This window comes from Ischnura elegans, chromosome 2 (assembly GCF_921293095.1).
Source record: "Ischnura elegans chromosome 2, ioIscEleg1.1, whole genome shotgun sequence".
Classification (NCBI taxonomy): domain Eukaryota; kingdom Metazoa; phylum Arthropoda; class Insecta; order Odonata; family Coenagrionidae; genus Ischnura; species Ischnura elegans.
In genome coordinates, this window is record NC_060247.1 from 10,968,286 (window position 1) to 10,982,210 (window position 13,925).

Genomic DNA, 13,925 nt, shown 5'->3' on the forward strand with positions numbered 1-13,925 from the left:
GCGTCATCACAGCTTCGGCGCATTTTCAAGGCTGGTCTCCCTCGGGTTAGCATTTATGGTTGTTGTATCACTTAACGAACTCCATCGCCTTGCAGCTTAACTCAGGCTCTGTCTCCGAAGAATCCCACCTAGGGGACTTGATGGAGGAGGCCCAATTCCATCCCGTAGAAGGCTGATTTCTTTTGTGAGTTTGGTCATATTTTAAACGGTTTTCAACAATGACCGCGGCGCGGTGATGAGTGCAATGCGATCAGTTTTTTCCAATATTTTACAGAATAATGTTTGTGATTGCGAGTAATAGCATTGAAAAGTTATGAAATTGATAGATCACGTCAAAAATAAATTTCGGTAATACCCTTAATTATACCTTATTTCCCATTGAAACTCGAATCACTTGTTCATGAGCGACGCGAGTGGCGACTTTAGTAAACCCTTTTAAATGCGCGGTGGGTGACAACACGCAGTGGCGGCTCGTGAGTCAAATCCTCGGGGGGGCACTTCACCGGTGGGTCAAAATTTTTTAATATTTTGTGTATTTTAGTGAGCCTTTAAGGCCATCCAGGTATTAAATTTGTTTAATTTAAAAAAATATAATTTAAATATTTGTAATAATAAAATTTAAACCAAAACGATGTATTCTGCAACACTGCAGCACCAAGTAGACGCCAGATTATAATGCCGCCAGCCGTAGCGGCGATGTCATCTCACTAGATACGTCGCTCTGCGCATGCTCGGGCGGCTTCCCAAGACTTCCATAAGACACAAGCTAAGACGCGTCATAGCACCAGCAGCCCCCACCACTACCACTCTTCATGTAACTGCATGGTGTTGGATTGGGATGTTCTGGCCAGCGCCCCGCGGCTACAAATGCGAACCTCTCGCGCTATTTTTGCGTGTTTTTCCTACATTTTCGATGCATGTGATTGAAAAAAACACTGGTTAATTAGATGTATAGTTATAATTTAATGGGTATTTAATTTTTTTTCCTTTTTCAAATCTTTGGGAGGGGCAGCGTCCGAGAGTCCTTATGGGCAAGCCGTCACTGACTACACGTTTAGAGGCCGACTTGAGGATCCTCTTTTGTCATATTAGTGAGTCCAGCAAAAGAGCACTCGCGTGGCTTCGTCCACCTCCTCTCTGCCCATCCCCTTCATATGCTGCGGCGCCCCTTCTCTGTCATTTGTGGTGCATTGAACCCTGCACATCTCCACCCGCGCCCGCCATCCCTCATTTAAAGCGTGCCTGCCCCTGTTGCCACAAGAGGGACGCCATTGGGACACGACCTTCTTCACGCACGTCTCATCAGTATTCGGTCGTCATCACTAGCGACTGTTCGAACCAATGCATTTGGTCTTTTTTTTCGTGTCTTATTTTTATGTAAGGGTGCGGCCCGCCACCTAAAAAGTCGCGGGTCGCACGCTTTGCATTGCGTGTGGGTTCTTGCCCTTGGTGTCGGGAAGCGAATAATCACACACAAGTATTTTAAGTTTTTGACCCAAAGTTTATTTCCATTTAAAATCCCAGTTACCCAATCAATTCAATTAATATACATAAAGTAGTGATGAATTTGTGCGTCTAGAATGGCCAATATTTAGAATATTACCAAAAGTCTCGGGAAGGAGAGGAGCTGCTGGTGATGACACGGGTGGATAGCGAGGCGCTTCGGTCGCACGGGCCATACGGCCCGCGCTTCTACTCCAACCGACGGCTACATTGCTGACTGACCACTGGCGAGTCCACTGGTGACTGAGTAACCGAGTCCAGCGAGTGAGTGTGTCCATAGCGTCTCCACCGTGCTCTTATATATTATGGAAGTAGAACCAGGATACTTTCGACAAAGAGGAAGGGGAAGAGGAAGGTTAGGCGTTCTCGAAAGTGAAAAGGTACAAATCCCGAGGCATAGTTTGTCACAGCTGGCTATTCTGAGACGTCGCACAACAACATATTTATGCATATTTTGGAAATGGAAATCTTCCATTTCCGAATCGATACAGTTAGTTTGAAAATATTTAACTTTCATCTTGAGACCATCGTCCTCATTTTCCCGTATCTCGTACGCAGGGTTGAGAAAAATTGTGTCACGGAATTTTAACCCTGGATAGGTTGAGCCACCAGTAACAACCGATGTTTTGTTCTAAAAATCATCATTTTTAAAATACAGAAACTTTGAGTCAAGTGCTCCGATTGGCCGCGAGTTTGCCCTGTTGCCGGATGACTTGGATACATCGCGATCTCCGGCAGGCAAAGCATACGAAGTCATGGATTGTCCAGAGCATCTGGCAACAGGGCAAACTCACGGCCAATCGGAGCTCTTGACTCAAAGTTTCTATTGTTTAAAAATGTTGTATTTTAGGTCGAAACATCATTGTTAATTTTTGCTCCTATTGGCATCAGCTATTAAGGGACACAAATTTCGCGACACAATTTTTCTCCACCCTGTAAAAAACGATCGCCTCTGAGTAGATATCGAGGCAAAATTTTCATATTTAATATACATCCAAGTTTTGGCAAGAGCCTCCCGTGTATATAATGAATTTTTCATACTGAAAGCCGTAAATATCAAACAGGGAGTACGTCACGAAAACAGGCCGCTTGAGAAGGAGAAATGTGACGGATAGCCTTCAGCTTTCAGTTGCCTTATCCGTCAGTGCTGCGCCCTCTTAATGAACCATCCACGTCATTGCCAGACCAATTCTGAATAGTTTGTGGAGGGAAATAATCGACATCGTCACGGAACGTCTGGAATTAGTGTTAGCCGATTGACTTTCTAGGAGCTGATATCCACACCAGTGATTGGCTCCATAATTTACGTATTGAAATGGAACATAGAAAATCTATTTGTTTATCAACCGAGAAAAATAGGCTAAACGTCTTCACCTTTTTAAATGTTATGAGATTTTTAAACTCCATTTAGGCGTAGAGTAGACGTTAGAGTTTTTAAGTAATTCATGTTCGCATTCATATTGACATGTAATTATATTTGCTTTGGAGTCCAATCTCTTCCTCCTCTCAGTTTTTATTTTGAACTACACTGAATCTAAAGTTTTAATCGATCTATCTATGCTATGAATACTATGCTCTAAATGCTATCATATATTGATAACAAATTCAAGGCTTATTTTTTAAAATGAGGATAACGGCCTTAAGTTTTCGAATGAGCATCTATAATATAGTTATTTTTCTAAAACCTATTTCAAGCTTGTGAGTTTTCTTAGTTAGAACTTACTTGGGGGAGGGCTATTTTTCAGACCATTTCTCTACTCAGTCCTCTTAGTGTGTTTCAAGACTTACCACCAATACGTGTGTAATGTCTGTGTGTTCTATTGTGTATTTATTTGTTGTAATGTGTATGGCGAAGGGTCAGATATTTTCAATGTGCATTGTATGTTTTTGTCCCAAGGTTGCGAGACGATCCTTTGAGTCGTCTCGTCACCATATTCGTCGAAGGCAAGGGTTCCCGCTCATAAATTTGGGTCATTGGTCGTCGAGGCATATGTAGTCAGCGTCTCCTCGATCAGTCATAAACGTCTAAATTTTCTGAACATGTGGTCATTGTCTCGCTGACAAACACGCGACCGTGCGCGGGAATTCGGGGCAGTCTGTGGGTAGACACGAGAGCGACGGGGTGTGCCTGCCCGTCGCAGTTTCACTTGTAAAATCATCACCAACCTCCGTCATTAAAACTTCTCTGAGATCTGATTCGCGTGGATTTCAATTCTTTGGTACCCTAAACCTGATTCCGGGAGACGCGGCCACTCGAGTCTCCCTCCTTGATCGTGTCGATCACGAAAATGTGTCTGCTCAGTCCTCCTAGTTTGTAACAAGACTTACCACCAATACGCGAACCTCATAGCTCTCGATGGTCGTCATTTCCACACTATCGTTTATTAAGTGCGTGATTTGAATCAGTCTTTCATGGAGGAACTTCTCCGAACGCAATTTACAAGCCAGAAAATAAGACAATATTTATACATATACATTTTTTAAAGAAACATTCTTTATCTGCAGGCGTTATTTAAACCGGATTAATGTAAACTCTTCGAGTCTTCATCCGAGTCAATCTCGTAGAGAATAATATGTTGCGCGTCGGCAAAAGTGTCTTCAATTATTCTACGACTTTCATAATGTCCTGCTTTAATTGCTAAACCACATAGATTACTGTAAACATAATTTTTCGCTCGTCCTCAAATTACTCTGAAAATTTGAAACCACCAATGAAATGATATTATCTTATGAATTCATCTTGAGGAATTGGAATCTTGAAGAATTTCCTTTTTATCAATATTACATAAATGAATTCTGGTGGGATGTGTGCGCATAAAAGCGAAAGTCCACGATTGAGCTTGATTGGAAGCGATCGCATGCTGCTAATTGCGATGATCAAGCGGGATGCCCTTGAATAGATTGGACCTCTCAATGGAGGAGCCAATCAACAATCACCCATCTACGCTCTCTCTCTCTCTATCTCTCTTTCCCTCCCCTATTTCCCCGCCTTTCCCATGATGCTCCGGGGGAGGGGAGGGGAAACTTGATGTTCAAAGGGCGATCAAGGATAATCTGCCACCCACGCTTGATAACTCACACAAACGGGAACGCCGCGCCGTCCTAATTCTGCGGGATGAGAGGTTGACAAACTTCGAGGTATGAGAGTATAACGGTATGCGTCTCATAACAATGTGGAGTTTCATTTGTGGAGAATATGTCAATTAATTTATGCAAAAGAGATAACTTTTAGGCCATGGTAGTAATTAGAAGAAAATGGATCGTGGACTTAGGGTGGATTACATTCGGGAGAATAATCTAAGCAGGCTAAGTGATGCGGAAGTCCCAAGAAGGGTAGGAGAGAAGAGAAGCCTCATGAAAATCTTAACAAGAAGACGGAACAACCTTATAGGCCACATCTTGAGACATGATGGCCTGATGAAGACAATCGTCGAGGGACAAGTGGAAGGCAAGAACGGAAAAGGAATACCTCGAACAAAATATATGGAACAATTAATAACTGATATGAAAACAGTGGCAGCTCGAGAGTCAAATGGTGGGAGGGGCACACTACACAGGGGGTCAAAATTTTTTTATATTTTGTGTATTTTTAAGGCAATCTAGAGACCATTACGACTCAGGATACACAAAACAATCACTAACACTAAAACACTAAAAATCGCTAACTCCATTAACTCAACGACAACTAGGCCTATTTACTTTAAAACTATTTACATAGAATAAGTCAACAGGGTAGTTTCCTTCATCAAAGAAAACGAAAGGCATTGATTGCGATTCCTTACCCACCATTAGTGTATTCCTAATATACAAATTATTTGGTTTTATAAATCCCAGTTTAGACGAATGGCAACGGTCTATTTTAACCTCATTTGAAAAAGGCCAGATTGGCGCCCATGCGATTCCACTCCACGTGACGTCACAGGGACCTAGTTTCTATACGAGTAGATAGGAGTTTTACATTGTCTGAGATTACTAATGCATGCATGAGGCAGAGAGCTCAGGAAATATCTCTTAATAATCACACATTAAAAATACCTAAGTTCGGAAAGTTTCTTTCGTTTGATAGGGGAATAATAATCCTTATTTAAGCCAAGCGCTACCTGCTAGCAGCCTGCGTCGCAGCAGCGCTCAAGCCTCGCCCCAAGGTCACCTCACACGGCGGAAGCTGGAACCAGAATGACGTCACACGGACTTTTCCCATCGTTCCTACTTATCCGTCGCGTTTTCGCTCGCTTGAAAATTTTCACTTTTCGTTTAATCGCGAAAAATAGATACGGTCATTCGAAAATCGAAGAGCGTGAAATGCGCACTCCAGGTGTAATAACCTTTCAATTTAGGCAATAAAAAATAATAGGAAACCACCCTACTGGTCACCAAAACAAGGTATTCTGCATCAGTGCAACACCAAAATTATACGGCCGCCGGGCGGCGCGGCGATGTCAACTCACTAGATAAGTCGTTCTGCGCATGCTCGGGCGGCGTCCCAAGACTTCCATAAGGCACAAGCTTAGACGCGACATAGGACCAGCAGCCCCCACCACTACCACTCCTCATGTAACTGCATGGCGATGGATTGGGACGTTCTGGCCAGCGCCCCGCGTCTAAAATGCGAAACTTCTCGCGCAATTTTTGCCTGTTTTTCCTACATTTTCGATGCATTCAATTGAAAAAACACTTTGGTTAATTACATGTATTATTGTAATTGACTGGGTATTTAATTTTTTTTTTCCTTTTTCAAATCTTTGGCAGGGGCGGCGTACGAGAGTCCTTATGGGCAAGCCGCCAGTGTCGAAAGAGAAGAAATGCGTAGGTGTGAAAAGACTATCTGATAGGAGAATTGAGTGGAGAACTGCGTCAAACCAATCTTAGGATTGTAGACCAGTGATGAATCTGAGGATGTCAACAACTGTTAGCAACCTCTCTCCAAAATTCTTAAGTTTTTTAAATTACATGGATTTCAGCCTTTAAAGGGAAATATTATCCTAAAGTTTTATTAATACAACTGATATGATTATGTAAATTTCCGAACTCACCTCTATGAAGAGCCATCAGAATCAACCAACCGCGCAAATATTTCTAGGCCAAAATAAGACACGTGACTCGAGGTCGTAATCCTAGACTTCGTATATTACTATATGCATGGAAACTCGAGGAATATTTTTCCTATTATGCCCAGGTTTACCCAATTTCATTATAGACGACACTCTGTAATGGCGACTTGAGATACTCCGTAAAAGGTGAATTTTTCTCCGCAGTGAATCTGAGAGGGCGCTTAGATGTCCTTTGTGAACTGAGTGCGTGGTAATTTAAATAATTTTTTTAAGGAGTTTTTTTATAGAATTATGAGCACAACTAAAAATTAGTTTTCACATTCATTTCACCTCTGGCAGGCAGTTAGTATTGCCACTTCTTCCTCTTAAAAATTGCCAACTGTAACTTCTTATGTAACCCGCTTTAAGTATTATCTCCGCTCATCTAATTGCCCCATCAATATTTTAATTTATAATAGATCGCGGAATAAATACGTATGTTTTCTTAATTCTGAATAACTCTATTGGAGGCCACCTAGAGGATGTTATACCTTCGAATCCACTCTCATAAGACTCTCTCATCATATTAAGAATCGAATGTATTGTCCTCTCTACTTCCAACTCTGCCCATTTGGGAATTTTTGAGGGTTTATTTATAATTTATTTGCTATTTTGACCATCTCCAAAGTTTTTTTTAATAAACTATCAGGCCACCCGGCGTTGCTCGGGATTGGATAGTGCCCAGAGAAACTTGGAATTAATGGTTACATGGTAGGATTCTAAGGGAAAGGAACAAAGCAGGTATAATTATGGTACACATATGTGTATCAAGAAACAATGGAAAAAACGATTTCCGTGTGCCGCGCACGGGATCAGCTTATAACTGCTCCACAACATTGATCGTTATTGTCCTTACGTGCGTGGACCTTTAACGTCTTGTAAACTAATACCCCATCAAAAAGGTTTGCACCTATAGAATTAATAATTTAGAATAGAATAGAATAGAATTTAGAATAGAATTTAATAGAATGCATCATGAAGGAGTTTCACCATGTTACGCCAACCACCATCGCATTCGAATTAATAATTGATTGTGGAATCCTTTTCGTTATTTTTCCCTTTCAGCGTGTAAGGAGGTGTGTCTACCGGGCAGGATATCCAACCTCAGAAGTCGTATGACTAACTGTTATTGCAATTCCAATCTCCTCTGAGGTTTCTCTTAAAATCTCTCGCAACTCGTTGGTGCTTTGATGGAGAGTTTGAATTGTGTTTTGCTTAAAATTACAACTGTACTTTTATTGTGCGATGTATTGATTGCTATCATTGTGCTAATTTCAACATTTGAGTTTCATCTTTCTGAATATCAATCCTTGTTTTGTTTGAGGACACAAAATACGACGAGAGTTTTAAACGATTTCTCACATCATTTGCCTTCTAAACATTACTGTCATTAAAAAAAAGAGCGGGAATCTATGCGTAAATGTGCGAGGTGGCCTTTCTTTCTTCGACTTTATCCCACGCTTCATAAAGCATCTCTTGCCTCGTAAATATTTGCACTATCGCCATTATTCTTGTTCAATCGTCATATTATAATCAGACCTTTTTATTTTATGTTTTTAAAGAGTCCCTCTTTCATAATCATGTTTTCTGTTATATTATTTCTCCTCTTTTATTAGTAATTTTTATTTATAATGTATAGCCTTTCAACAAGTCTGTTGACGAAATATTTCTTGATTAATAAATTTTTTTCTTTGTAATAAAAAATAACTCATTAGTAAGAGAACTTCCATTAAATATCTAGCGAAGGATTTCATCATACTTATCGTTCAAAATTCTCCTTACCCAAAGAACGCTTGCACATTTACTATCAAACTGCATAAAGTTAATCTCCTCTGACATGCTGGTTATGTTTGAGGATGCTAAAATTACGTTGACTATATTTGTCGATATCAAGGATGGATAAACTTATCAATACTCAATTCAGGAAGTGTTTCACCATGGCCTCTTAATGGTTAAATATAACTATCCAATAAAAATGCCTTAAAATTTGAAGAAATTCTAGTTCAACATCGTGATGACAGGCATAATAGACAATTATAGGCACCACAGCATATAAAGGCCTACGCTTACGAATGGTCAAGATTAAAAATATGAGTGAAATCAGAGTGACGGTCATCAGAAAACCTACTCTTCTGATTTCTTCAAATGCCTTTGAAAATGTTTTTTTTTACTGCAGCGATAAACGGCGTAAATTTTTCTTTGAGAAAGTCAGTCAAATTGTGGCATTGAACGAGTGTCATGAAAGGTGTCGTTATTTTATTTTTGGACTAGCCATTGATGGATTGGGGGATCGGGTTGGTGTGGTGGCTAGAGTGTTGGCATCCCACACCGTGGGCTCGGGTTCAAATCCCGGCGGTGGCAGAGAATTTGCCTAACCATTTTGCCCTGCAGGCCATACTGACTCCCGATTTGATGTTAAAATAAGTGATGGATAAAAATTCAAAAGTAGACTGAGGATTGATAATCACTAATTTACTAAACATGGAGAGAGTCCCACGAGATAAGTAATCAACTGACAAGCCACCGTGGGACCGTCTTAAGTCTGAATCACACGATCATTTTTTTCGTCGCGAAAAGTGATCGCTCGAGTGGTCATTTTTCTGAATCACACGGTCACTCCCGCCGTCGCTTTTCGCATCACTTCCGATATCACAGCTCGTTGTCATGGGACCCGCATCACGAAAATATATAGCGTGTTTGTGTATTTATGTCGTTCCCACAATTGTCAAACGCTGCGTTGCAATCACACCATACGGTTATGCGTTCTGATTGGCTGATGTGGTGTTTTAGGAACGGTTCCAGCGACGGAAAAAGCGACCAGACGAGTGATGAAAAATACCGATGGGAATCCTGATCGCGATCGCGAAAAACAATTGCCGGCGACGATCATTTTGCGAGTGATCACTCTAGTGATTGCGATAGTGATCACTTTTCGCGACGAAAAAAATGATCGTGTGATTCAGGCTTTACATTTGCCCTTGGATTCATCTCCACTCCAGTTTCAACAGTTCGTCGTCCTCAGGGCTTAGCAGGCACGTGGAATGCACACGTGCCTGCTAAGCCCTGAAGGATTCGCGATCAAAACATTGCCGGCGTCAACGAAGAACCTCTCCGAAATCAAGGGGTGGCTCGTGGGAGGTGCGATGCTAATTCAGTATCGAACGCTGGAAGATGAAAACACTAGTGATTGGGATTCCCGATGGAACTAATCTCGGAATTTTTCGTTAAGACTGCATACGAGTGAGTTGGTCTTGTGTTTGGAGCGTTTGTCTGGGGTGTGGGATATCAAGCCTTCGCATTCTGTTCGCCTGTCATTTTTCTCGTTTCGTTCATGAACCTGCTACGTGGATAGACATTATAATAGGGCCCTTTCTTCACTGCTCACCATGGAAGCAGTTGGGCCCAACAGCAATCCTCACCACTGTCATCACAGCATATCTGTTTTCACTTGAGGAACCCATCCACTACAAGGTTTTAAGCTAGTTTTTTTCTGTTGGCACATGCACAGCTCATGATGCGAAAGAGAGGTGAAAAAACAAAATCAATTGCCTTGCCAATGACATGCAAAGAGCTTTATACTCTAAATCGACCGATCCTGGTCTGATAGAGTTGAAGGTATCGATGATAGAAATCCTTTATCGCTTTTAATTTTTGAAATATTTTGTCATGTCCCGACTTCAAGGTGCACACAACAGAAACGGAGGGATTGACCCGAGTGGCTAAGTCGAGTGATAAGGGTTCTTATGTACTTAAGGATTGAAATCAAAGTGACGCTGAAAGTGGGAAAGAGACTTTAATTTGACAAAATTCGTACAGTTTTCAGAACCCTGGAGAAGCATAGCCTCCAGCAGCGAGCTAGGTCTCCTCCCGTGAGGTCAGTGGATTCACGGGTTTATATACTCTGATTCCTAGAGAGGGGGGAGGGGATCAGAACATGTCTCTGAGGGAAGGTAAAGAGAGAGAGAGAGAGAGAGAGAGAGAGAGAGTGAGAGAAGGCTTCTACCAAAACGGGCTTTTAAGGTTGCACCTGGGACATCAACAAAACAGCAGCTGTCGATTTCCCTATCACTCGTCTAAAACAGTGACGATAGGCAGCTGTCGCCTTCCCTTTTTACTCGTCTAGACGTAATACATTACAACTTTTCTATTGTCAGCTCCGAAGCCATCTTCAGGTGAAAGAATGTTTCAGATGCATCCTGCACCAAACCTGCACCTCAACCATTCTCACACCTATGGATGGCTTTGTGAGCTGAAACTATTGGTGAATTTTTTTAAAATTAAAAAGTGGAAAAGTGCTAAAGCTTTCTTCTTCCTAAGCGATACATTTAGCAAGTAATTCTCAATCATTTTTCGACATTGTGGGCACTAGCAAATTTTTTTTTTGCATGGTGAAGCTCTCCACTCAATTCTCCCATCAGTTAATCTTTTCACCCCTGACGTATTTCTTCTCTTTCACATCCTTCTTTACCTGTTCCATGTATTTCATTCGAGGTCTTCCTTTTCCGTTCTTGCCATCCACTTGTCCCTCAACGATTGTCTTCATCAGGACATCATATTCCAAGATGTGTGTGGCCTATTACATTGTTCCGTCTTCAGGGTTTCATCAGGCTTCCCTCTCCTTCTTCTTAGGACTTCCTCATTATACATATTCAGTCGATCCATTTGACCCTCCTCATTCTTCTGTAGCACCACATTTCAAAGGCCTCCATCCTTGCTGTCTCCGCTGCTGTCATTGTCCATACCTCACTTCCGTTTAGGAGCATACTCCAAATATAGGTTTTTATGAATTGCTTCTTTATTTAAGTTTCCCGCTGTAAGCAGGTCTCTCTTTTGGTGGAATGCTCTCTTCGCCTCGGCTATTCTGCTGATAATTTCTTTCTTGCTTCTCCCGTCACTAATTTTCTTGCTTCCCAAATAACCGAATTCATCCACCTCTATCAGTTTTTGCTTCCCTATTTTAATGTTAGTCTTGACTTCTTCTCATCTGCTGCATACTAATATACTGGTTTACTTTGAGTTTATTTTCAGCTTATATTTACCCATTACCCTACCTATTTTAACCAGAATATTTTTCAAATCTTTCTCTGTCTCTACTATGATGGCTATGTCATCAGATATTCTTAGCATGCTAATTTTTTCACCATGGATATTCACTGGAGAAATGCTATGGCAATAAACTACAATGAAGTTAACCTCATATTTGGTAGATTGTCTTTCGGTTGGTTATTTTCTTTGCTTATGTGAATTAGGTGGGTGAATTCAACTGTAAATCCTTATTTCATTTGATATGATTGCTTTTCCTCAACTACACTTCTTGGAGTTTCCGTTATCTTTCGGCTATACTGCTCTAAGTTTACTTTGATGTGAAAATTTTCGCAATATAGATTAGGTACCTTGGAAGCTACATTTAGTTAAATGATTTTAGTCGTTTAAAAAAATCAGTGTGAATTTTTTTTCATTCATCTGCATAGATTATGTTGATAGTAGTAATGCCTCCCTTAAAAATTGAAGAAAAGTATGATTACTCTTGACTCCACCCTCACACAGTAGCGGATACAGAAGAAACTCGAGGGGGTGGGGGGCAAAAGATATCTTGAGTTACCTTTACTTTTATACTAACAAAAAAATTAAGTTCGATTGAAATCCTCATTTAAAATAATCAAAATTTTAATGCAATTTACATCATACGTCTACAAGGCAATGCTATCTTATGGTATAAAAAAGTTATAATTGAGGTTCTGCAATGTTTGGCAATATAGGTGGGTCCGCAAGGGGGGAGCCAGAACGAAAACACTCCGACGGCCCAACGTGTGCATGGAGATGAGTCTCCTCAGTGCATTCCATCCACTAATCTTAATTCCGATTGGGCCTTTTCACCTGGAGTTTGACTCCAGGTTCGGTTCGAACCCTGTAGGGATCGCATCCATCCTGGTCGGCTCTTAGTGATGTGAAGGCAAAAGATGCAGATTGCTTCATCTGCCAGCCTCCTAAGTTTTCATCAACCCAGCCCCATCAATTGGGTCTCGTGACTGTCCACACATTATTGAAAACCATAGTATGTATGTATATGTGGCTATGAGACCGACCAGAAGTAATGTCAAGGGGGAAGAGTGTTGAATAACTGCCCTCCACGGGAATCACTCATGAAGAAGCATCCTCAATCGGTTCGGCCTTCCCTCATATAGGTACCTACTCATCGGGGTCCGGCCCATTTTATTCCTAAGGATTTTCTTTGGCAGGAGCCATAGAGGCCTCTATAGAACCTCTAGGGCAGGAACAGCCAAACACTCTTTCCTACCACCATCCAAATCATAAATCCGGTCCTGCCCCCACAGGGGGGTAAGGGGTAGATGGGTGGGAGGTACGGGGAGGGGCCCATTTTGGTAGGAGGCCTTTTGTTTCAAGGTGTTGCAATTTGTAACAGGAAATGCAAGTAACACAATCAGCATTTATTAACGTCAATGTTTACGACTACACGTTAACCAAAAAACAACCTAGCTTCACTTTGAATAAATGATGTTTTTTTTCTGCTTTTCCTATGTTGTGAGATTTACCTCTATATTGGCGAAAGACTCATTCTTGATAGGTGGCCGTGGGTTGGTGGGAGGCCCAGGGCCCCTTGGACCACCCATTTTGATCCGGCCCTGCATGGGGGCCTTAGGAAGGCATTCTCTCTTTGTTCATCTCATATGATACGTGGCTCACACATTGTGATATTTTTTATTGAAAGTGTTTATTTCCAGAAAGAGCAATTACCTACACTCTATATCTTGTATTTCATCAGTTTTTTATTGAATAGTTAGGCAATTACTTCTAAATAACAGCAAAATTTTTTAATAAAAAAGTTTTGGAACTTGAAACCCATTGAATATTGAATATTAAAATAAATTTGACGGAAGAAATTGGTGCATGCACAAAATTATGTTGCTGCTTGTACTGAGACATGAGGTGATGTCCTAACAAAAAAATGAGGCCGTGTAGCTTCGGTAGCGGAATTCAGTTGAATTTTTCAGCATTTATCCTTTTAATATGTCCATTCTGTTTATTTTTCAGCCCATCTGACATGACTAACTGGGCAAACAAGGTGCAGCAAACGCCAAAGGTGAAGGCTGGACAGAATGACGATAGTGAAGGAGCCAATACCACCAGAAGCTATGCTTCAGCTGTCCTGAAGACTGATGCTGAGGGCACTGCAAGGAAGTCAAAATACCCCATTGATGATTACCTGGTATGACTCATTCTCTTCATCCAAACATTACTATAATGTCATATGTATTTAATCATCTGATGTTGAACATTTTCTTTATCCAAAAATTACTATTTGCATACGTT

General features: G+C 41.1%; 1 protein-coding gene across 1 annotated transcript in view; it reads left to right on the forward strand.

Annotated features, from left to right (window-relative positions):
• The window catches only part of LOC124153380, a 328,088-nt gene that overhangs the window by 285,496 nt on the left and 28,667 nt on the right, over positions 1 to 13,925 (forward strand). The window contains exon 2 of the mRNA XM_046526497.1: positions 13,647 to 13,821. Within this exon, the coding sequence (XP_046382453.1) occupies positions 13,647 to 13,821 (175 nt within the window). The remainder of the gene's footprint in view (positions 1 to 13,646; positions 13,822 to 13,925) is intronic.